Source organism: Lycorma delicatula, chromosome 3 (assembly GCF_047948215.1).
Source record: "Lycorma delicatula isolate Av1 chromosome 3, ASM4794821v1, whole genome shotgun sequence".
NCBI classification, from domain to species: domain Eukaryota; kingdom Metazoa; phylum Arthropoda; class Insecta; order Hemiptera; family Fulgoridae; genus Lycorma; species Lycorma delicatula.
This window is the reverse complement of record NC_134457.1, coordinates 48898118-48921528: the sequence shown is the minus strand read 5'-3', so window position 1 is coordinate 48921528 and position 23411 is coordinate 48898118. Positions and strand designations below refer to the sequence as shown.

Sequence of the window (23411 nt, the reverse complement as noted above, 5' to 3'; positions counted from 1 at the left end):
AGAAATTTCTCAATATTTTTAAGGGTCACAACTGAAAATCTAAGGGTGATGAAGAAAAACTGATTTCATTTTAAGATTTAGCATAAAAAATACATTTTAGTTCACCTAATTTAACTCTGTTTCAAATTATTATTTTTTTTTTTTTGTATTGACCTTTATTATTATCATTGCAGTGTTGCCTTACCTTTCCCCCTTCTGAAGGTTTAGAACTTAGTCATTGTCAACACATGTAGGTATGTTATTTAGGAGTGAATGTAAACCTAATTTTTTCAGTATGCATTTATTGAATTCATGGGACCAACTTTCAGAAGATGTGGTTAGTGCTCCTTCAAATAATTTTTTAGAGCCTCTGCAGGTAAAATTTGGTGTACAGTTGTACTTGCTAAGTACTGTTATTTCGTATTCTACTGATATCTATACAGAATGATTCCAAATAGCATGGCAATCTCTCAGGAGATGATTCTATATCCAAAAAAAATATATATATAAACATAGGTCAGCAAACGGTTCATTATAGAGTTTTGGCTCATGAAAGCTTCCCCTGTGAAATTAAACTATACTAAAATTCTTGGGGTACAAGTCAAGGTGTAAATTTGGTGCTTCCTTATGGTTTTTGATCTTAGAAATTGAATAAAAATGGCCCAGACCTCTAACTCGCCTAGGTTTTAAGAAGAATGGGGTAAAGCATGAGAAAGTTTTGTCAGAAAATACATTTTTTTAGGTTTTAAATAAAACAGCTGTGTTAATTTACCAATAAACAAATACAGATTTCTAGTTAACTTTTAGAGAATTTAATTCTGAGAAAATTGATATAAATAACTTCTACTAAAATTAAACACAAACTTGATCAGTAAATTTAAAGATTTTATACATAAATGATTATTTCATACAAATGCTAAAAATTAAATCAAATTTTATTTAAATTTGAAAAAAATCAAATCAAATTTTTTTTATAAAAATAAATTTGAAAGACATCCTTCTAAAACAAGTTAAAAATTATATTTTTACATAGGTTGGCAATAACAGCCGATTTTCAATTAAGTTTAGTGTCTTTTTTTTTGTTGTCTTCAGTTATTTGACTGGTTTGATGTAGCTCTCCAAGATTCCCTGTATAGTGCCAGTCATTTCATTTCAGTATACCCCTTCATCCTACATCCCTAACAATTTGTTTTACATATTTCAAACGTTGCCCGCCTGCACAATTTTTCCCATCTACCTGTCCTTCCAATATCAAAGTGACTATTCCAGGATGCCTTAATATGTGGCCTTTAACTCTGTCTCATCTTTTAACTATATTTTTTCCACATGCTTCTTTCTTCATCGATTTGCTGCAATACCTCGTCATTTGTCACTATCATCCACCCATCTGATTTTTAATATTCTATAGCATCACATTTCAAAAGTTTCTAATCTTTTCTTTTCAGATACTGCGATCATCCAAGTTTCACTTCCACATAAGTTATGCTCCAAACTATACGTTCAAAAATGCTTTCCTGATTTGCTTACATCAAAAATTAATTTTTTATGTAAGCAAATTATACTGTATTAATGACCGAAAGTTCGTTTTACCTGTGCTATTCAGCATTTTATATCACTCCATCTTCCATAATTCTACTTCCCGAATAACAAAATTCTTCTACCTCTGTAGACTTTTCTCTTCCTATTTTTATATTCAGTAACTTTACTTCTACTACATTTCATTACTTTCGTTTTGTTTTTGTTTATTTTCATGCAGTAGTTCTTGCATAGAATTTCATCCATGCCATTCATTGTTTCTTCTCGTTATTTTTACTCTCAGCTGAATTACTATATCATCAGCAAATTGTAGCATCTTTATTTTTTCACGTTGCACAGTTACTCCAGATCTAAATTGTTCTTTAACCTCATTAACTGCTAATTTTATGTAAAGATTAAAAAGTAACAGATATAGGGAACAACCTGTCTGACTCCTTTTTTATTACTGCTTTTTTCTTATGCTCTTCGATTATTAGTGTTGTAGTTTTGTTCCTGTAAATGTTAGCAATTGTTCTTCTATCTTTATACTTAAACCTTAAACGTTTTAAAATGCTGAACATTTTATTCCAATCCACGTTATCAAATGCCTTTTCTAAGTCTATAATGCCATGTTTTTCGGTTTGTTTTCTTCAATCTTCTTTCTACTATTAATGTGAACGCTAAAATTGCTTCTTTTGTCCCTATACTTTTCCTGAAATCAAATCCGTCTTCTCCTAACACTTCTTCCACTCTCCTCTCAATTGTTCTGTACTGAATTCTAGTTAAGATCTTTGATGTGCGAGTAGTTAAGCTAATTGTTCTGTATTTTTCGCATTTATTTAAAGAGAGCAGTTGTCCTCTTTCAGGAATAATTCCCTATTCTTGCTCGCAATAGATACCTCTCCGAATGGTTGCAGCTTCGATCCAGCTACTCTGTATCACTGAGCACTCAAGTTCCCTCACTATCAGCAAGGTCTCATGATTCATAGAGAGAGGTGTTTAGTGTGTAGCATTTGAATATTCCTTTGAGCGGTGTTTATGCTGTTATTGTTTGGTCAGTCATTAATAATAGGTATTACCACATATCTGTTTTCATTTGGATAGTTGACAGACATTTTGTTAATTTATGGTAAAGTAAATAAAAATGAATTGGCTGCAGTATGTCAGTACAGGGAATATTATTCAGATCGAAGAGTACCAGATCATAAAACATTTGAGGTGTGAAGAGGCAAGTTCAAGAAACAATTATGCTTAAACCACGATTTGATGCTGGTCATGAACGTTTTGTGAGAAACCACAACAACATTGAAGAAGCAATATTGAATGTGTACAGTGAAGGAAGCACTGTCTACAGTGCCTGTAACGTTCACAACCAGCATCAAATCGTTGTGGTCTTCGATCTGAATAATTTTCCCTGTACTCATACACTGCAGCCACTTCATTCTTATTTACTTTACCATAAATTAACAATATATCTGTCAACTACCCAAATGAAAACAAATATGTGGTAACACCCATTGTGAATGACTGACCAAACAATAATAGCAAAAACACCGCTCAGAGGAATATTCAAATGCATATATCTATATATATATATATATATATACTCAAATCTAGCAATAGCAAAGCATTGCCAGGTCTGCTAGTATTAAATAAGAAATTTCTTTTAATCATGAAGTTACACTTGCACAGACTAACTATTTGTGTATTTAAATGCAATAAGACAGCCACATGTAATACTTCTTTAACTTGCGACTGAACTCAACTCCTTTTATCCTATTGTTATTGTATTAAATTTTGCAGTAGCATTATTTTAGTGACTACTTAAAATATTCTTCTACCAAATAAGCTGGAATGCTTGGGGTTTATATAAACGGTTGTTGATGGTTCTGGAATCATACTACATTATTTTACAGAACTAATTTCAATAAAAAAATTAAAAATATTTTTTAAAGTTCTTCCTTATTCATAGTCCAACCAAATTACACATAGAGAAAAAAAAATGTTACCTGAACTTTTATAAATGGAAATGATAAGGGGGCTTATAATAAATGTAAAAAAATAAATGCACAAGCGGAGGAGTAATTTGGGAGTTGAAAAAAAATTTTCCAATACAAAAGTTGTAGATCATGCAAAAATCTACAACTTTTGTAGAGGTCACTTTTTAACATAACCTCAAAATTTCCGTGAAAAATGCAAAAAATCTTTTTTTTTCATTTTTAATTTCTGCAAAAATAAATTAATTTTGATGAAACTTAGTAAAAGTATACCTTTCTGTGTCTTAAATAACCAAAAATATTTTTGACTTCAACTTTTTACTTTAATTTTTTCATACTTTTGACACCAGAAATCGCAATAACATTTTTCAACCCCAAATCAACCCTCCACCACCCCCTGCTCATACATTTATTTTTCTTATGTTTATTATAAGCCTCTTTATCATTTCCACTTATAAAAGTCCAACTAACAATTTTTTTCCCCTCTAAATGAGTTATTTCGGTCAGTCTATCATTCATTTTTTAACTTTCAGTTTGCTACCTGCCGGTGTACTCACATACATGTAAATACATACTCACACACACACACACACACACAAATTGTATATGTATATAGTTTTTTTCATTGCCCTTTTTTTCTTTTATTTCTGAGAATTTGTAGAGTGTTCACTGTTGTGGTTGCGTCTATTATAAGCTAATATTTATTATTTCATATTTTTCAAGTTATTTCTTCCATTTTTTTATTAATTTATTTTTTATGACTTATGGTTTTTTTACATAATATTTTTCTTATATTTATGATATTTTTATAATTTCTATTGTTTTATTTTATGCTTTTTGTCCTATTTACAGCTTTTAATGCAATAGTACAGCTGTGTGTTCTACACCTTCAACCTGCTCTTGTTAGACTTTTAAAATTGCCGACTGAGTCCAGTGCATTGGCAAGGTCTCAACCGTCAAAGGCCAAAAAGTGGAGCAAAGTAAAATCTATCCTTAAATTGTATTTTACAGATTTACTTAAGGTATTTTGTTTATTTATTACATTTTTTGATAGTCATTTTTTTAAATATATACTATCCTGCGTCCTCAGTTATTTTTTATAAATTCCAAGCTTAGCTTTCTTCACAGTCTTTACCCTTTATAAACCCTCTATTACCAAATTAATTAAATTTGGATTCTTAAATTTAGTTACCAAGATATATACTAGCTTTTGTCATAGAATTCTTCTATTTTGTTATCTCTTTAGTTGGTACATTATCAACCCAGATAGTATTTAAATCCTTCTGTAATACTGCATTTCAAAAGTCTCATTCTGTTCTTTTCACCCTTTTTTTCCACATTTTGCTGCCATAAAGCAGTACACCCTACCCAAATAAAATGTAATTATTAGATCTATATTTTAATTACCATATTTCTGTTGTACATGAATGATTTTCTTGTGCAAGTCTGTTTTTATATCTCTCTTATTTCATCCAACCTTTGTAATTTTAATATGTAAATAAGAGAATTTAACAGTGTTATGATCCCCTATCTTATCTCATGTTATCCCCTCGTAATTCTTTATTATGTAGGTCTTTTACATTTCATTATTTACTTGTCATACATTATTTTATTACTCAGGTTGGTTTATTTAAAACTTGTAGCTTTCAAATGTACCAAACGAAAGAAGTAATTGTATAATAACTACCTGTTAATAATTTAGCTGAAAAACTAAAAATAAATATATTTATTGTTTACTTTTTAAAAATTGATGAGAGTTGTAGCGTATTAAAAGGAAACAAAAGGAGTTTTTATGAATGTTTTAAAAGTTTATTGTGTTTATTAAAAAAGGGAAGGTTTGAAAAGATTAAAAAAATAGTTTTAATACATTTTTGTGAAGAATTTACTTATGTGCTATTTTTTTTGTTAAAATTTTAATTTCACAGTAGTAGTTAAACATATTTAGTTTCTTGGTTATATGGAAGATTAGATAATGCCTCCCCCCAGGCATTTTGGTTTAACTGGCATTTCTCCCGCCACCACCCCATTCAGTCGCCCTAAAGCATATGACCAAATGTCTATGCTACGAATGGCTACTGAGCCTTAAACAGTTTAGTGAAACTGTTAAACATATTTAGTTTATTGGTTATATGGAAGATTAGATAATGCCTCCCCAGGCGTATTAAATTTTAACCCAAATTATTATTTCATTGTTACACCTTAATATATTCTTATTGATTATTTTTTCATCACTCTTCCAAAAATGGCAATGATATGCTCTTTTTTTTTTACTTAATCATAAACTGCTATGGTGTGAAATTGCATTCAGCATTATTTAATTTTATTGATAGTGTGTGAAAAATGGTTCATTAACATTTTGAAGTTTGAACTATTAATCCATTTATGGCCCGAAAACTTGGCCTATTTTATCTCTTTCTTTAATAAAAAATTCATAATGTATCACTGCTTTCAATGTTGTGAAAGCTAAAAATGTTATATATTTTAAACTAAAAAGCAAATAACCATTTTTTATAGTGATACAATTGTGTATTCTTAGTCAGTAACATATTGTAAATATTGGAAGGTAGTAAAATATTTTGCTTCCTTTAAGTCTGCTTTTAAAACATTTTAATTGTTCTGTTGTATTTTAAATAAATTTTATAAATATTGCTAAGTATTTATAAATATTAACACTATCAACTATAAAAAAACTATTAACTATAAAAAATTATAAAAAAAAAACAAATTATGTAATTTATATATGAGTTTGCTATATCTCATAGAATGCTATAGAACTATATTATTACTATAGAATCCAGAGAAAAAAATAATGGAATAAAAAACTTCTCCTAGTTTGAAATAATATTTAAGTATTAACAGCTAATAAGCTATAATAATTAATATTCAGTACTTGAATTATACCTAATTAACATGAATTGGAATCTTGTCATGATATGTTAAACTTGGCTTTAGTCATTGGCATTTTTATTTTACTTCTAATCCTTCGATTTCCAGGCCACTTCTCCCAGATTTTCCACTCTAGTATCATCTGGTTATAAGAATGTAGTAGTTTCTTTTTCCTTTGTGACATCCACTCAATTCCGAGTAGGTGTGGACTGACAACAGTCTTATCCTATCCATCCATATTTCTTCATTGAAAATCAAATCCCTTTGTAAAAACATTTTTCAATATTTTATGTAATGACCTTTTCCTTAGTCTGTCATTTGGTATTTTTTTTTGCATTTACCTAGTTGAAAATATTTTGGCTCCTTCTTTCTATATTCTGTTTAAATGAATACCTATTTCAGCCTATTCTATTACAGTTTAGATTCATAACGGTTGTTACTATTCTTCTGGCTTCTGCGAATCCAAGTGTGAGGGAGGGTGTTCTAAGGTGTGTCACAAATTTCATCCTATATTCTTGTCTTATGACATTAATATCCTTGTCCTGACAACAGTCTGAGTACAAAGTGTATCTTAGAACTTCTATTTCACCAACACCAATTTATTCCATACTAACTCCTCAGTTTGATGAAATACCTCAACTATCTGTAAAAAGTTTTACTAATTTTAAACATTTGCATTAATTCTCTTTCTCTCTCTTTTTTTTGTACATGCACACATATATATGTGTGATTGCTCTTTTGTATCATAAGTAGACATGCATCCAGTAGCTACTTCTACTATACAGCTTACTTTTCAGACCAATTATTTACCATAAATTAATCAAAATAAATATGATTAAAAATCGCTAGTTGCTTTCTGTATAATGATTTATTCAGATTATGAAATCATAAATTATTTTCATTGGCATAATCTCTTTCAGTAATGCGAATACTTTATAATTTTCGGGTAACCAAAAATGTGTAATTATTATGAAAATATTCATATATTATTATATAATGCTTTTCGTATTATAAAGCATTATTCTGTAATAATTTTCTTGATTTTTAAATTCTTTAATTTCTTAATTTTTCTGACTGCAAAAATAAATTTATAAAATTGTACAAAAATTATATGAATTGTTCTAAAAAAATCAATTTTAAAATTTAATATTTTTTTAAAAAATTTAAAAGAAAATTATTGTTTTTCAGTAATTTTCTGCAAATAAATATTTTAACATGCACAGAAATGAGGTACTATTCAACATAAAAATAAAAACATTATACCATTTTAATGCAACAAATTTTCAAAAATTTTTTACCATCACTATTTTTGGTTTTGATAATATTTTGTATGATAACTACCCATCTTGTTAGTGGCCAAAAAATATTTTTTTATATTTAAAAAAATATTTTTTTCTTGAGTAATAGACTATTTTCAAATCTACCAACAGGTAAAAACAGCCACTTTTGTCACGTTTTCCATGAGCTATAGCATTCTTATTTTACATCAAACAGAGGAGAAAAAGGGCTTTTTGGAAAGTGTAAAGATGGAACTTCATCTTAGTGTACTCAAAATTCATTTTGTTACATCCAAATCTTGTATGTTTACTGAAGTTACATTAACAGATTGTTTTGTTTTTTTTTTCAAATTTTGGGCCCAAAATAAATAATGAAGGGCTTAGGGTAATAGGCCTGTTTTTTTTTTAACTCATAGGTACTACTAGTAGTACTTATAAAAAAAAATTAGACTGTTACCGAGTGTCCTTCATTAAAAAAAATGGCCACCAAATCAAAAGATTTTAAAAATGTCTCATATTTGGGGCCCAAAAACCACATGTGGTACAGGTGGCAAACATCTGAAATGTTTACAGCAGTAACTAGTTTTTATGTACCTTAAAACCATATAAAATTTATTTTGTTACTCAAAGGGGTTGACGACTAATAATGCAGTCATCAAAACCACTAAAAACACTTCCTTCTAACTATGAACAGTGGTATTCAAAAAATTCACAGCATGTATTTTTTCAGAAAATAATGTATGCCTACTATATAAAATATTTTGATATGTCTGTAATGAGATAGCTTATATTGTAGATTTGTTACTTAAAGTATGACTCATACACACAAATTTATGTTTAAACATGAAAGTGAATAGACATGCAAGGACATGAATGTTTGCGTAATCCTAAATGTAAACATTGTAGAAGGCTCAGTTACTGTTTTGATTTCAATGTGATATGTTGTATTGTTGCTAGTGATAATACTGTGGTTAGGTGATTTAGACTTATTTATAAAGTAATCTTATTAGCAGTGAACTTCTCTTTTATGTGATATCTTTTACTTATAATTTTATTAATTAGAGAAATTTTTATTTTTGCTGTAGGGAAACTGGGATAAGACAAGGTGAGGTGCAATTGGTAGTTTTATAATTTATACTAATTGTATTGTTATTGTAAGAACCGTTGCATTTTATAAAAACGGATTATGGAGTGCTCAGTTGGCATTCACACTGAAACAGAATGTCACAAATTGACTTACAATAGATCTTCAGTATTGAACAATATCTTAGAGTTTACTGAACAGCAAATAACATTGATGTCTTTAAGAAGTGAATGTACTGAAATAATAATTATCTGTACTTTTCATAAAACCAAATTTTTAGATAAATATTTTCATATTAATGGGAAAAGTTGCTCTGACCCATTTAGCTGTCATACTAAACCAGTTAAGAAATCTCTTCTAGAAATATCTTTAATACGTTCAAGAAACAATCTAAAGTTAAAATTAATTTCAGGCAGAGCTCTGTGTGCAAAATGCTTAAACGAAATACAAAAACCACAAGATGATACAGAAAGTAAACCGGAATGTCAAAATATATTTAAGCCTTTATGTGTTATAGTCGAATCGATGAATAAAGCTTGTTCAGCACTTGGCATTTCCCCCCCTCCACGATCTGGGGTTCAAAAATATAAGCGGCGCAAAGAAACCAATTTTAAAAAATTGGCTGAGTCATTAAATTAAAAGATTCCTTTGATTTAAATATTTCTACAGAAGAAGCCAGTTTAGTACCACAAAATTATACTGATTTAGGTAGGGGATATGAAAAATTAATCATTAAAGTAAAGGATAAACTGAAAACAGACATCAATCCAGGAAAAAATTAATATTTTAAGTTTATTACCAAGCAGCTGGAGCATTCAAAATGAGTTTAGTGTTAGTCAGTATTTAGGCCGTCAATCCAAACAATTTGTTAAAACAAGTGGAATATGACCACTTGTTTCTGTTTGGTTTCTGTTGATCATTGTGAACCACTCAAATTCTTCATTTCAAGAGTACTTAGATACACTTACTGAAAATTTAAATAATCTAAAAAGGCATTATTTTGTTGCAAAGAAACAAGCTAATTTCCTCAACATTAAAAAGGAAAACATGTTGGAGGGAGAATGTATTGTAATGGGAGACTTCTCTCAAAATTTCCAGTTATATCGCTGGTCAAAAACTATGCCACAGTACATCCATTTCTCATATATTATGAGGGAAAATTATAAAGCCAAAGCTACTGTGTGATTAATGAGTACTTGAAACACAATACTACATCGTCTTCTGCTTCCAAAAGCAAGTTATAAGTAATGTAAAAATGCTGTTATCACAAGTTAAACAATTTTTTTTATTTTTCTGATGGCTCTTGTGCTCAGTATAAAAACAAAAAAAAAATTTCATAAATTTTTGCTACCATCAAGAAGATTTTGAAATTGCAGCTGAATGGAATTTTTTTGCTTCATACCATAGAATAGGACCATGTGGTGGTATTGGTGGAACTGTAAAAAGGATTGAGACTAAAGCAAGCCTTCAAAGGACAATCAACAATCAAATTGTTACACCTTCTGAAACTTACAATTATTGCAAAGACAATATTAAAAATGTAGCATTTATTTTCTGCTCTAATAATGATGTTCAAGAGACTGAAGAATACCTCAGTTCTCATTATCAGATAATCACAGCAGTCCCAGAAACAAGAACCTTTCACAGTTATGTTCTAGCAAGTCAGAAATGTATTTTCAAAGTTCGCGTGACCTCTGAATAAGAAACATTTATGTTAGTATTGGTACACAAGAACACTAGTGTTTCTGATTGCTTTATAGGTTTACCAAAGTGAAAATGTAATGTCTGCTGTGTATACGATGGCAAGTGGTGGTTAGGTGAAGTCATTGAAGTTAAAATACATGAGAACAAAGAGGTGTATCGAATACACTTTTTCCATCCTCAGGGTCCTGGTACTTCATTCAAGAAATCATTGAGTGATAATCAAACATTGGTTCAACTGGAAATTATTTTAAAGGTTCTCACACCTTCAAGCATTTTCTATCAACTACTGGAAGAGGACACAACATTACACCAAAGACGAATGAGGACTTATTAGTTCTACTCAATAAAAAAAAAATGGCAGGAGCACTAAGTTATATTAGTTAAGTTTGTTATCAAAAGTGCAAGATTTATTCATAACTTCCATTAGCAGGAGTAAAATAAGGTAAAAGTGAATTGAACAACTTGTTAATGTATTTGAATTTTATCATTTTGTAATTATTATTTATCATTCAATAATTGACTATATATTAATTATTAATTTTTCATTTTAATGAATTGAGTTGTAATTTTTATAATCTGAAAAAAATACATAACATCAGTATTTTTGGATAAGTTGTTTATGGTTAGAAGGAATGGTGTTTTTAGCAGTTTTGTTGCCTTCATTTATTTGTTGTCTTTTTTTTTGTTGAGAAATTAATACATTTTTAGAACTTACTAAGCGCTAATGGTATACGTCATCCTCCTCAAGAGATGAAAGGAATTGATATACTTATATTAATGGTGAATTCACTTCAGGAAGTGCTCATAAAAAACTTAGATTCTTATTACCTCAGTTGTATAAATCATTGGTATCTTAAATTTGGGCCACTTTGGAAAGTAAAGTGTGTCCTAGTAATGTTTGGGTCTCTTCCTGCTGACAGTTTTTATAATTTTTTAAAGCTTTTAAGGAAAAATTATAATTTACAGTTAATTCTTCAGGCAAACATTTGTAGTAAATAATTCCCTTAATGTAAAAAAAAAAAGTTGCATTACCTTTACATTTTTCAATTTTGTCCACTTTTTTGGGCTTGACACATTTTTCCCTATCGCATTGTAAAAACTGGAGTTAGTTTTGACCAAAAATAAATCCATGTTTCATTACCTGTTATGATGTTATTTAAAAAATGTTGTATCATCTTTAGCACAATTTAGCATTTCTTGACAGATCAGTCTTTTCATAACATTAATGGAGAGCATGAGCTTTGTTGTAATTAAATGCATCCCCAATTTCTCACTTAAAATATCATAGCACAAGTCAGTTTGAAAGATTACATCTATCTGCTAGTTCCTTCATAAATGTTTTATTTAGAATGCACAAGTTCTTTGATTTTTGTGAAATGAGCAGCATCTGTAGATCTTAGGAGCCTTCCTAAGCACAGATCATTATCAACTGATTGATATCCATTGATAAATTGTTTAAACCATTCATAAAACTGAGTGCGACTTAAATAATCATCACTGTAAGCTTCCATTTACAATTTGTGTGTTTTCCATAAATGCTTTTCTGAATTTTGCACAAAATCTCATGTTATGCATTACTTGAATGTAAATCACTCATTATAAAAATGGCAAAATAACAGTGGTATAATTGTATGATTATAGCATTTGAACTGTACAATGTAGAAAGAAGCTCTTATTGATGTATGATGTGAAAAATTTCACTACACAACAGTACCGTACCACCTACATGTTGAAATTTTTGGCTCTAATACACTAAGTTCATTTACTCTTTTTTTATTATTTCTTTGTATTCTACATAGTGTTAGCTCATGCTCATAGTTATCTCTGTGTCATTTCTCTGTATTCATTTTCCTGTTTTTATCATTATACAGTTCCCTCACTTAGTGCTTCTTGCCAGTGGTGTTTTTCAGATTTAGCAATTTTTTGTAAGCCTTTATTAAAAAAAAAAAAAAAAAATAGAAATTGTAAATTAAAGTTAACTTTAAAGAAAATTAAAAACTGGCATAAAAATGTGCTGCCAAATTAAGTATTGTAAATTTTATATTGACGTTGAAAAGCTATCAATTATTATTGTACCTTTTATTTGTCTTTAATTTTTTCAAGAAGTATATTGTGTTTTTTTGGATTGTTGTAAAACCTGTTAATACAATGGGATCTCTGATAAATAGTAAGTAATTATTTGAAGTACATTAAAAAAAACATGTTATTGACAATTTCAAATTGTTTTTGAAATAGTCAGCATTGGAATCTTTCAAAACACTGATTTTCCTATTATAAAAAATGTTTAAATATGTTTTAGTAATGTTATTTATTTTTTTCAGTTATTAGGTGGTGTCACATCAGACCATATATTAGGTTTAATGTTGAAACATATCCATCAGATGTCCGGATTTATTTGTTATTATCACAGAATAGTTAAACTTCTCTTACGGAGATTAGTTAATCTTTGGTCTGAATCTAGTGAAGAAACTGTTAGGGTATTAGCTTTTCTTTGTATTCTTAGGATAACCACAAGTCATGAGAAGATGTGGTTGGAACCTGCACTTAAAATGATGTATACATCATATATTAGTAACAGTAGATTTGTATCACCTTCAACATTACCTGGTATTAATTTTATGAGAAGAAGTTTAACTGAAATTTTGGCCGTTGATATGAATATGTCTTATCATCATGCTTTTCTTTATATTCGGCAACTTGCGATACATCTTAGAAATGCAATTACACTTCATAAAAAGGAAAGTATTCAAGCAGTTTATAATTGGCAGTATGTGAATTCATTACATCTATGGTCCGACTTACTCACTATAACACATAACAATCATCAGCTGCGTATGTTACTATTTCCACTTGTGCAGGTATAATCTTTATTTTAATTAAAAATATTTATTGATATATAAATATATTGTAAATTCTAACTTACAAAATGAAATTTCAGGACAAAAATGTATTTTATCAAACATAGCTGTAGCCAATCATTTGAATTAATGTAAAAATATTAATAACAATAATACAATTCAACTTTTCAATTGACAATTATAAAAAGGATCAAAATCGTTAGTGCCTGAAATCTTAAAAAATTCTAAGTTATAAATACAGTTATGTTAGTCACCATTAAATAACTTGAGATTTTCTAAAAAATGGATGAAATTGAAGTTAGAGGTGTTATAAAATACTTTGTTTAAAAGGTTTAACCCCAACGAACTTACAAAAAAAGGAGTAGATTCTACTCTAAAGGGTTCTTCCCCTTTGTTTTTGACAATAAGAAAAGTGGGTTGCTGAGTTTAAACATGGTTAAACAGCCATTCAAGATAATGATCACTCGGGAACCCAAAAACCACTGTGACTAATGAAATTACCATAAAAATCTGCTATGCCATATGAAATTACTACTGACATCTAGATTGTATCCACTAAATTTTACACATTGTTATGGTTATGAAAAAGCTTTCTGCGCATTGGGTGCGCAGAAAGCTTTTATTCTTCTGTTGTTGTGCTCATAGACTACCTGGCAAAAGGCAGGACCATGTCTGGGCTAAAATCCACATCTGTTATAAAAAAGAGCTCTTTCACTGTGAAATGCAACTTCACATATTTGCCAGATTTGGCTCCTAACGATTACTTCCTCTTCCCAAACCTGAAGAAATGGCTTTGCTGGATGAAGATTCACTTCAAATGTTGAAATCAAAGCCAAGACACTATTTATTTTGCATAGTTGGACAAATTACATTATACTGAGGATATTAAAAAGTTGGAAAGTCATTGGTTTAAATGTATTAATTGCAAGGTGACTATGTCTTTCTTTTTTAGATGATTAATTCAACACAAGAGCAAGGCTTGTGTGTGCAGACATGATATGTAATGTTTGTAGTGTATGAAAAATGTCCAATCTTTCCAAGGTTTGAACCCAGAATCTTTGAATGAAAGATGAAAAGGTTGGCATGTTTGGATACATCTCTTGATTTTTTTGTACCTATTAGTCAACAATGATAAAAAACTGACTTTATACACTTTTAAAACTACTTTGTGTTGTTAAGGTGAAATTTGCATGAAGAAACCTGTAAATTAAAAAAAAGTGCACTGTTTTCCTGGTAATTTCAAATAACTTTTTTAAGAGGTTGTAATTTTAAAAAAATTCTTGTTTAAAACAAATTTTAACAGTTTATCTTATTTAAATATTTTTCCAATATTCGGTTGTAGTATGATAATTTAAAAAAATGTCTGTAACAGAATTATTATTTTTTGTTCTGATCTGTGTGTTTCATCAGATTTCACTGTGTATATGTAGTTTAATAATTATAAAGGAAATAATTTTTATTAAGATGGCTGAGAATTTCATCTTTCAGAAATGAGTATGGTGGTTTACATTGTTTCATAATAAAAAAAACACCTGGTCAAAGTGAAGGCCTTAATAGTATTTTATGCTTACATAAAGCAATTGAAACCAACCTTCTCTGAATCATTATTTAACTTTTCAACATACCACTGTGTTTTTAATGAAGTTATGAAACTTTAATTGCTGTAATACTGTTGTTAAAAATATACAGTTAAGCTTTTTTTTTATACTAACAAAAAATTTAGTATAAACCGCAATTGAAACTGTTCTTAAATGCACTAAAAAGTAATATTTTCTATAATCTTTTAATGAAGTTGTGTGGACCATTGGGATTATACTACTAGGAAGATAGGATAAACATATAAGTGTTTCATATGTGTAATTTTCATAATTCTTACTAGTTTTCTTCAAATAAATTTCTTTTGTTAACAATAACAAGTTTCAAAATAGTATAAATCTATTTTTTCCATCAAGTGGTTCATAAGATGTTCTCTTCTAAGAGACAAGCTCTTTCATGATGACCATCTTTGATGATGAAGGTTTTTTTGTTTCATGATGACTGTTATAGCTTTCAGTAATAATTAAATGATATGTACTATGAAATGTCTCAGAGTTTCCTAACAAGAATAGTCATTTTGAATTATCTATTTTCCCAAATTGTTCTCTCTTTCAAGTAACAAATCCAATTGTTTTATAACATTGTGTTTTTTCTGCCTTCATGATTGTAACAGATGCCACAAACAAGTTTGAATCCAATTGTATTTTAAAGACACAAATTTTGTTTATTGTATCATAAAAATGGAATCTTTTTTATTTCTACATGTTTCTTGAAAAAATATAATAAGTACAAAACCATAATGAAAACCTAAAATATAAAATAAAAAAGTGTAATGTAATGTTAAAATATTTATATTCTTTGACTACAACTATAAAAACTTTATAGAACCTTTTAAAAACTTTATTTTTGTTATTATATTAACAGATATTTTTAATTTATTTTTTAATGAAATACATAGTGTTAGAAAAATCTGGAAATGGCTTTATACAGAGTGGGACAGAATAACCTGACAATTTTTGATTAGTTATTGCACATGTGATGGGATAGTGGGGACTCAACTTTTTACTAGCTGTCATTTCAGTCATCATGAAGCCATGGAAACATGTTTAAAAAAAAAGATTTTGTCAACATTTTAATGTTGGCTGGCATGGTCCTGTGTCTTTTCATAACACAATCATGTTTTATCTGGAGAAATTCTGGAGAACAACATCAGCATCAGAAAGACAGATCCGTATGAACACCAGAGATCATTGAACAGATAAGGCAGGTGATTGAAGCTAGCCCACAGCATTTGGTACATTGACATTCCTCTTCTCTGAACATTCCCAATTATACTATCATTAGAAGAATACTGCATTCAAACTTAAATTTCCATACAACTGATAATTGTTCAAGTATTGACTCCTCTTGATCTGAAACAATTCTAAATTTTCAGAGATGATGTCAGAAAACACAGTACTCTTCAAAAGTGACAAAACCCATTTCCACCTGTCAGGGTGTATTAATAAACAGAACTTCCGGTATTGGTTCGATGCAAAAGACATCTTCATGAATGTCCACTTCTTATACAACAGATCACAAGTGTTGTGTAGGATGGCAAAATTTGTGGTGATTGTCCCATGTTTTTTTTTAAAGAAGGTGATCAGACAATCACAGTGTGTACAGAACTTCACAAAAGGGGCATAAACTGTGGCTCCAACAGAATAGAGCAACTGCCCACATTACATCCTGTTCACCGATATTTTTGTATTTAACTTCTTTCTGTGGGGTTATTTAAAAACTCAAGTATATGTTCACTACCTGAACTAAACCCAGTAATTCTATGCAAGGTGAGAGCCATACCAGGATCTCAAACTAGATAATAACATTTGCAAGATATTATTTTCTGCATTTAATGTTATGTAAATAAAAAAAATGGGGTTTTCAATAATGGGATACGTGTGGCATGAATAAAAATCTATAATCTTGTAATTACTGTGCTATATTATTATAAAAATGGTCAGGTTTTTTTTTGTGCCATTCTGTATTATAAAGCTGAGCATGACTGCAGATGCAGAAGTGTACTCCTACAAAAAGACTATTTTGTAACAAGTTTGAAAGAAAACTTGCTGATGCAACATTAGCAACCAAAAATTGCATTAAAAAAGGAAGTGGAAAAAATGTGTTGTAGGATTTTTTAATTATATTTCACCCTCAGATTGTCTTTAGTTATGCACTTAGCTACTGTAGAGAAACTTAAAAATTATTATTTAATTCTATTTCTGTCTGTCCCTCCCTCTTTCTTTCACTATCTGTCCCTTTGTGTATATGAGGGTAATGAGATTATTAAAATCTCTAATCTTAGGTTAAATCTATACTAAATAATGTAAAAATATTGTCACAATTAACGTGTTTATTTCTTTTTAACAGATAATCATAGGTTGTATTAAGTTGATTCCAACTGCTCAATATTATCCTCTACGTTTTCAGTGCTGTAAAATGTTAATTAATCTTTCTAAAGAAACTGGTACATACATTCCTGTTTTACCATTTATATTAGAGGTATGTATTAATTATAGTAAATAATATTTGTTGTGCTGTGTGACATTGATATTAAAATATCAGACCATATTGAATAACAGTGTTATTTTATTCTATTCTTTTGTAAGGTTTGTTTTATGACAGATTAGTTATGTTTTAAATTTTAGTTATTGTATAAAGTTGTGACATTTTATTATGTTTTAGGTAAGTTAATAAGTCTCTTATATACTTCCTTCATTGTCTACCTCTTCAATGATTTAACTTTCTTTTTCTTTAATTAATAATGTGGGCTGTTTACCATAACTGGAAATGTGAGAATCTTTTAGATGTGTGACATAAAACGTGGGAGTAACATATAGTTTTTTACATGTATGGTTAAAATTATTGGGACTGAATTGAATTAATCTTCTAGGACAGAGTTCATAAAGAAAAATCTGCACATGCACTATACTATAAAACTATATTGTTATTTTGTGGTTTGAAAAACAGCCGTGCATAATATAATGGCAAAAATAATACAAGTATATAAGAAGTCAGGTTATTTAATAAAATTGAAGTAATGGAAAGTAAAAAAAAAATTGTGCATTTTTGAAAAACATTATGTTACTAGTAGCAACATAATGGCCTGCAAAGTGGAATTGAGATTCTTCTAATTAAATGAATTTTCCAACTTTTAAGTTGGAAAATTTCTAGTAATTTAAGATGACGAAGAAGAAGTTTTTAAGTACACCTTGACCAGTAAATGCCAAAAAAAAATTATTTTTGTAGTTAGGGTTGATCATAGATATAACTAGGATTGTAATTAGGATTAGATCTGTATTACAAGTTACCCTAATTTAAGTTACCCTAATTACTAATTACCCTAAGTTTAGCTGTCTTTTTATATGCTTGGTTCATTTGATGTATGTCTATGAAAAATACAGATACATTAAAAGAAAAAAAAAATCTGAACTACATATATACACACAAAAGTTCAATTTTATACTTGAATGATTGTTTTCAGCTGACTTCAGAATTAAAAAACTAAGCATCAGATGCTTTTGATTTTAATGATTGCATGATAGACATATCAGCCATTATTTCGGTTCTTTGTGCAAATTATCATCAGGAAACTCGTCACCGTCCAACTAAGTTGTAATAAAACTAGTAGTGGTCCCACTGGCTTTTAGAAGGTATCAGAATAATGCCACAGATGGAACCAGGCCTCTCATACAATTTCTTTGTTGTCTATTCAAGGAACAGAGGATAAAGATAAGGAAAAGTTCAGGGTAGAAGAAGGGATCAATTCATAAAGAGACTACTAGGGCAAGTCAGTATTGTTTTTTAGCCAAAAGGATCACATACTTCAGTTATTGTTGTACAAATTTATGAGGGGGGGTCTCGGAAGTAACGTGAATTGTCAGGTGATGAAGGATAAGGTTGTAGTTTGCGCTTCTGTCACTGGAAGAATCTAGGCGGAACTGTTTTGAGTCAGTATGTGACATAATTCATGCTATCCTGAGAGGTACTTTGGAAGCAAGGTGAATTTTTAACATAGTTATTTTCTGATTTCAGCAAAAACATGATTGTTAAAATCAAGAGAAACGCACAACCATCAAGTTTTATTTCCTTTTAGAAAAAAATGCAACAGAAACAATTGAAATTATTCAGAAAGCTTACAAAAAATTTGTTCATGCTTCAAATAAGGAGAAATGTTGATTGAAGATGATCATCAGTAATCTAGGCATCCTACAAATGTTCAGACCAGTGAAAATCTCGAAAAAATTTTTGAAGCCTTCAACAAAGATCATTGACAAACCAATAATTTTATCTGATTGTTTTCAAAAGATGCATGTTTCTGTACGGAAAAAACAACTGGAATTATAACAAACAGGTGGAATTGGTTTTTCATCACATCTCTGCCCATGCGATGTTCACTGTGTAGCAGTTTTTGACAAGAAACAGAATTATCTTCTTGTCCCATCCTCCATATTTGCCCAAATGGCACTGCAACTTCTTTTTATTTCCAAGTATGATAAGGGACCTCAAGGGAAAGCAAACTGGCAAGGTAGAAGAAGTGAACAAAAAACGGCTGATGTCTTGAAAGGCATAACAGGTGAAGAGTTCAAAAATTGTTTTGAGCAATGGAGAGAATTTTCAAACAAGTATATTGGATGCTATGGAGAGAGTACGTGATTAAGTTTTCAAAATATAAAAATACACTTTTAAATAAATTATTTCTATAATTTTTTAATACCCCCTCGTTCACATAAATTTAATTTAGTGATCATTGCATTAAAATAATGTAACATTTTATATATATCTATTGATACCTACGTGTAAAAATATATACATTAAATAAGATGACGCTTACCTTATTTCATATTTTACAAAAATGTTTTCGTGAAAACTCGCACCTTTAGTTGTAATTATTTTATTTTAAACTATTCGTGTCAGACTACATTTCACACATAATTGCATTCAAATTTATTAAAAACATACATTTTTTACATTTTTAAAAATTAAAAAATTTTTTAATATAAATAAAGAAATTAAAAATTAAAAATCACATATATAAATAAAATGTGATGTCAAATTTAGTAAAAATTAAATAAATAAATAACTAGGATTAAAAGCAACATGTAAATTGGCCAGCCAGTGTGGATTTAAATTTAAATTGAACTGTGCCATATCATTATATATTATAGCATTATTTGAAAATGTGCTGCCATCTATTGCAGCCTTTTATATATTATAGCCTTTTATATATATATATATATATTATACAGGGCGTTTCATAATGTTCTTAGGAGTTACAAAAATTCAGTACAAAAAAAGTATTTCACTTACCTAAATGAATTGTACGAGGTGATGCAGGGACTCAAACAGTTTTTTTTTAAATCTATAAATGTTCAATATGTGCTCCTCTGGTGACACTACACACAACACAAAAGTCTAGCTCTTGCCAAACTCATTCTAACATGTCATTTTCGATTGCGTTGATTGCGTTGATTATGCGATCCTTTAGCTCAGTGATATTGTGCGGCATTGGTGGGAAAACACCTTATCTTTCACATAACCCCGAAGAAAGAAATCACATGGTGTGAGGTCTGGTGATCTTGGTGGCCACAGTATAATGTGTTGGTCTTCTTCAGACGCACGTCCTATCTAGCGCAGAGGTAATGTAGTGTTAAGGTACTGTCGAACCTTGTTATGAAAATGGGCAGGACAACCATCTTGCTGGAAAATGAAGTCGTTGAGTAGCAGAGACATAAGCCATAATTGTAACATATCCAGGTATATCATGCCGGTTACTGCCATTTCCATAAAAAAGAACGGTCATACACTACCTAACGAGAGGTTGCACAAAAAATGTTTACTTTCAGAGAATCCCAAATGTGTTCCACATAAGCGTGTGGGTTTTCAGTTCCCCAAACTCGCACGTTATGATGGTTTACTTTCCCGCTAATATGGAAAGTAGTTTCATCGCTGAAAATTATTTTGTTTAGAAAACCTTCATCTAACAACATCTTTTCCTGTAACTGTAAACAAAAATCGAGCCTACGTGTTTTATCTCCATCAGAAAGACGCTGGATTAATTGAAGATGGTACGGTTTGCATAATAAACGTTTACAGAGAACTCTCCACACTGCTGTTTTTGGAATTCCTAATTCTCTGCCTGCAGCCGCAGTCGATCTTGATGGGCTGCGAATGAAACTTGCACGCACATGTTCGACATTGACTTCTGAGGTTGATGGACGACCAGTTGATTTTCACTTGCACAAGCAACCAGTTTCACTGAATTGTTTATACCGTGCACGAATTGAATTGTCACTTGGTGGCTCCTTATGAAATTTCCTTGTGAAATTCTAACACACAAAACGACTTCTCGCTTCCCGTGGCAGCCATTTTCTCTACTGTCGATGCCTAGCGAGCAAATGGTATACTAACTGCCTAGTATATGTGGAAAAAACTATTTGAAGTACTCTTTCATACAGTACTTGTTTTATTCTTATGAGTGAAATAGTTTTTTGTTAATGAATTTTCAAAACTCCGAAGAACATTATGAAACATCCTGTGTGTGAATATGAATGTGTATATATATATATATATATATATATACACACAAGATATATATATATATATATATATATATATATGAAACTGAGTAAACTTTAATTGAGAAAATTACAAATACAGTGGTCGCTGGTTGTTATGATCACATTGGGATTTCCTGTTTTGATTGTAATAAGCAGCAATCGTATTATCTGAAAATGGAGTCGGCAGTTGCATAGCCAATAAATGGGAGTAGACTATTACGTACGTGTAAGACCAACACTTGTGTAATTTTTATTTTCAATATGAAATGATAAGTAACTAAAATCTAAGAGTTTATTAACATTTTTTTACTGAATTATGAGCTTTTAAAAAAGTAATTTATTTTTGTTTGTTTTTTGTGTCTGTTATATTTAAAAATGATTCCAAGTTGCACAAATGTCTATTTTCTTTTTTGCCGCCACCACCTTATTCCTCCAAAGCATTTTGCATAGTACTCAAGGATTCCCAGATCTTCATTTTACTTAACAGTTCTCTGTCTGGCTCATCCTCTTTATCATTGTTGTCGTCATCTTGCAAATGGGTAAATCATTGTCAATTTCTACCCATGCACTGAACTGTTCTTCACTAGTTGCAGACTTTTCAAGTTCCACAAGTTATACCATTTCTTGTGGAGCACTTTTTTTCCTGTCTTAAAATACATTATTCCAATACCTTAATCCAAGCTTTTGCTGTCATGTGCAAAGCATCTAAAGCCATGATCTCCTTTGCAATCTCTGTACATGTTCCTTTACCATTGTCTATCATGTCAGTAATTTTTTTTCTTGAAATCAAATTGATAATATTTTTTGAAGGTTTTAATAATTCCTTGGTCAAGCAGCTGTATGAATGATTGATGTGGCATTAGATGGTAAGAACACAAGGTTAATGTTCTCCAGAGATAAATTTGGGTGAGCCATGCAGTTATCCAAAATTAAAGGATTTTTTTTATTCTTTGTACAAAACTGCACATCCCATTCACACAAGTAACCTTCAAATATTGACTTGGTCATTCATGCATTTGAATTGTTCATATAGTTAACAGGCAGATTTTTTATACCTTTAAAACATCTCGGCTTTTTACTTGTGCTGATCACTAATGGTGTCACTTTATCTGATCCCATTATATTACAAATAGGAGCTAATATAATTCTAGCTTTCATTTTTTTACTGGCAGAAGCTATAGATTTTTTGAAAATCATGCGCTGATCTGGCATCACTTTTTAGTAAAGTCCTGTCTCGTCTACATTGTAGGTTTCCTGGCATGTTCATTTTCAGTATAGTTTTCCAGATTGTTTCTGCCCAGTCCTTAGCCGAATTAATATCAGAGTCTTGTTTTTCTCCATGTAGTTTTTTCTATAGATTATTTCATGCTGATCTTTCTGTCTAGTTAACGACCTGTCTGCTGCAGGTAACTGCTCTCCCATTTTTTGTGCTAAATCATTTGTGTTTTACAACAGGATGCTGTGACTTATAAGGGCATTCATAGAGCTGGCTTGTTTAAACCAAATCAGTAAAGCTTCATCAACTGTTTTGACTTTTACCTCTGCACTTTTTTTCCAGTCAGTAACAGCAACATTCTCAAACTTACTTCGATTTTTTAGTATACCGCTTAATGTTGATTGTGGAATCCTAATTTAACTGCTGCTTCTGTTTCAGTTTTCATTTTTAAATTTAATTCATTGAATTGCTTTAAAATTGTTAACCTTATCTGCTAAACTTAAATCAGTTCTTTTCTTATGACTGGACATTTTAATACAGTATAAAACAGTTAAACAAAACAACAATACACAGTATGTCTGAAAAGTTTCCAAACTTAATTTTAAAAAAATACAGTTTTAAAGATAAACAAATTTACTCACATCAGCCCTTTACATAGAACCCTTCTCTAGTTATACACTCGTTGCAGAGCCAGTAGAGCCTGTCAAATGCTCTGGAGAAATCACTTTGTGAGATTGTCTTCAACTGCTTGGTGCAACTT

The 23411-nt window shown here is 30.0% G+C and overlaps 1 protein-coding gene across 1 annotated transcript in view; it reads left to right on the top strand.

Moving 5' to 3' along the window:
* Window positions 1-23411, top strand: part of Noc2 (Nucleolar complex protein 2) — a 79311-nt gene that overhangs the window by 20307 nt on the left and 35593 nt on the right. Inside the window, exons 6-8 of the mRNA XM_075359772.1 lie at window positions 4344-4513; window positions 12764-13300; window positions 17246-17377. Coding sequence (XP_075215887.1) covers window positions 4344-4513; window positions 12764-13300; window positions 17246-17377 — 839 coding nt within the window. The remainder of the gene's footprint in view (window positions 1-4343; window positions 4514-12763; window positions 13301-17245; window positions 17378-23411) is intronic.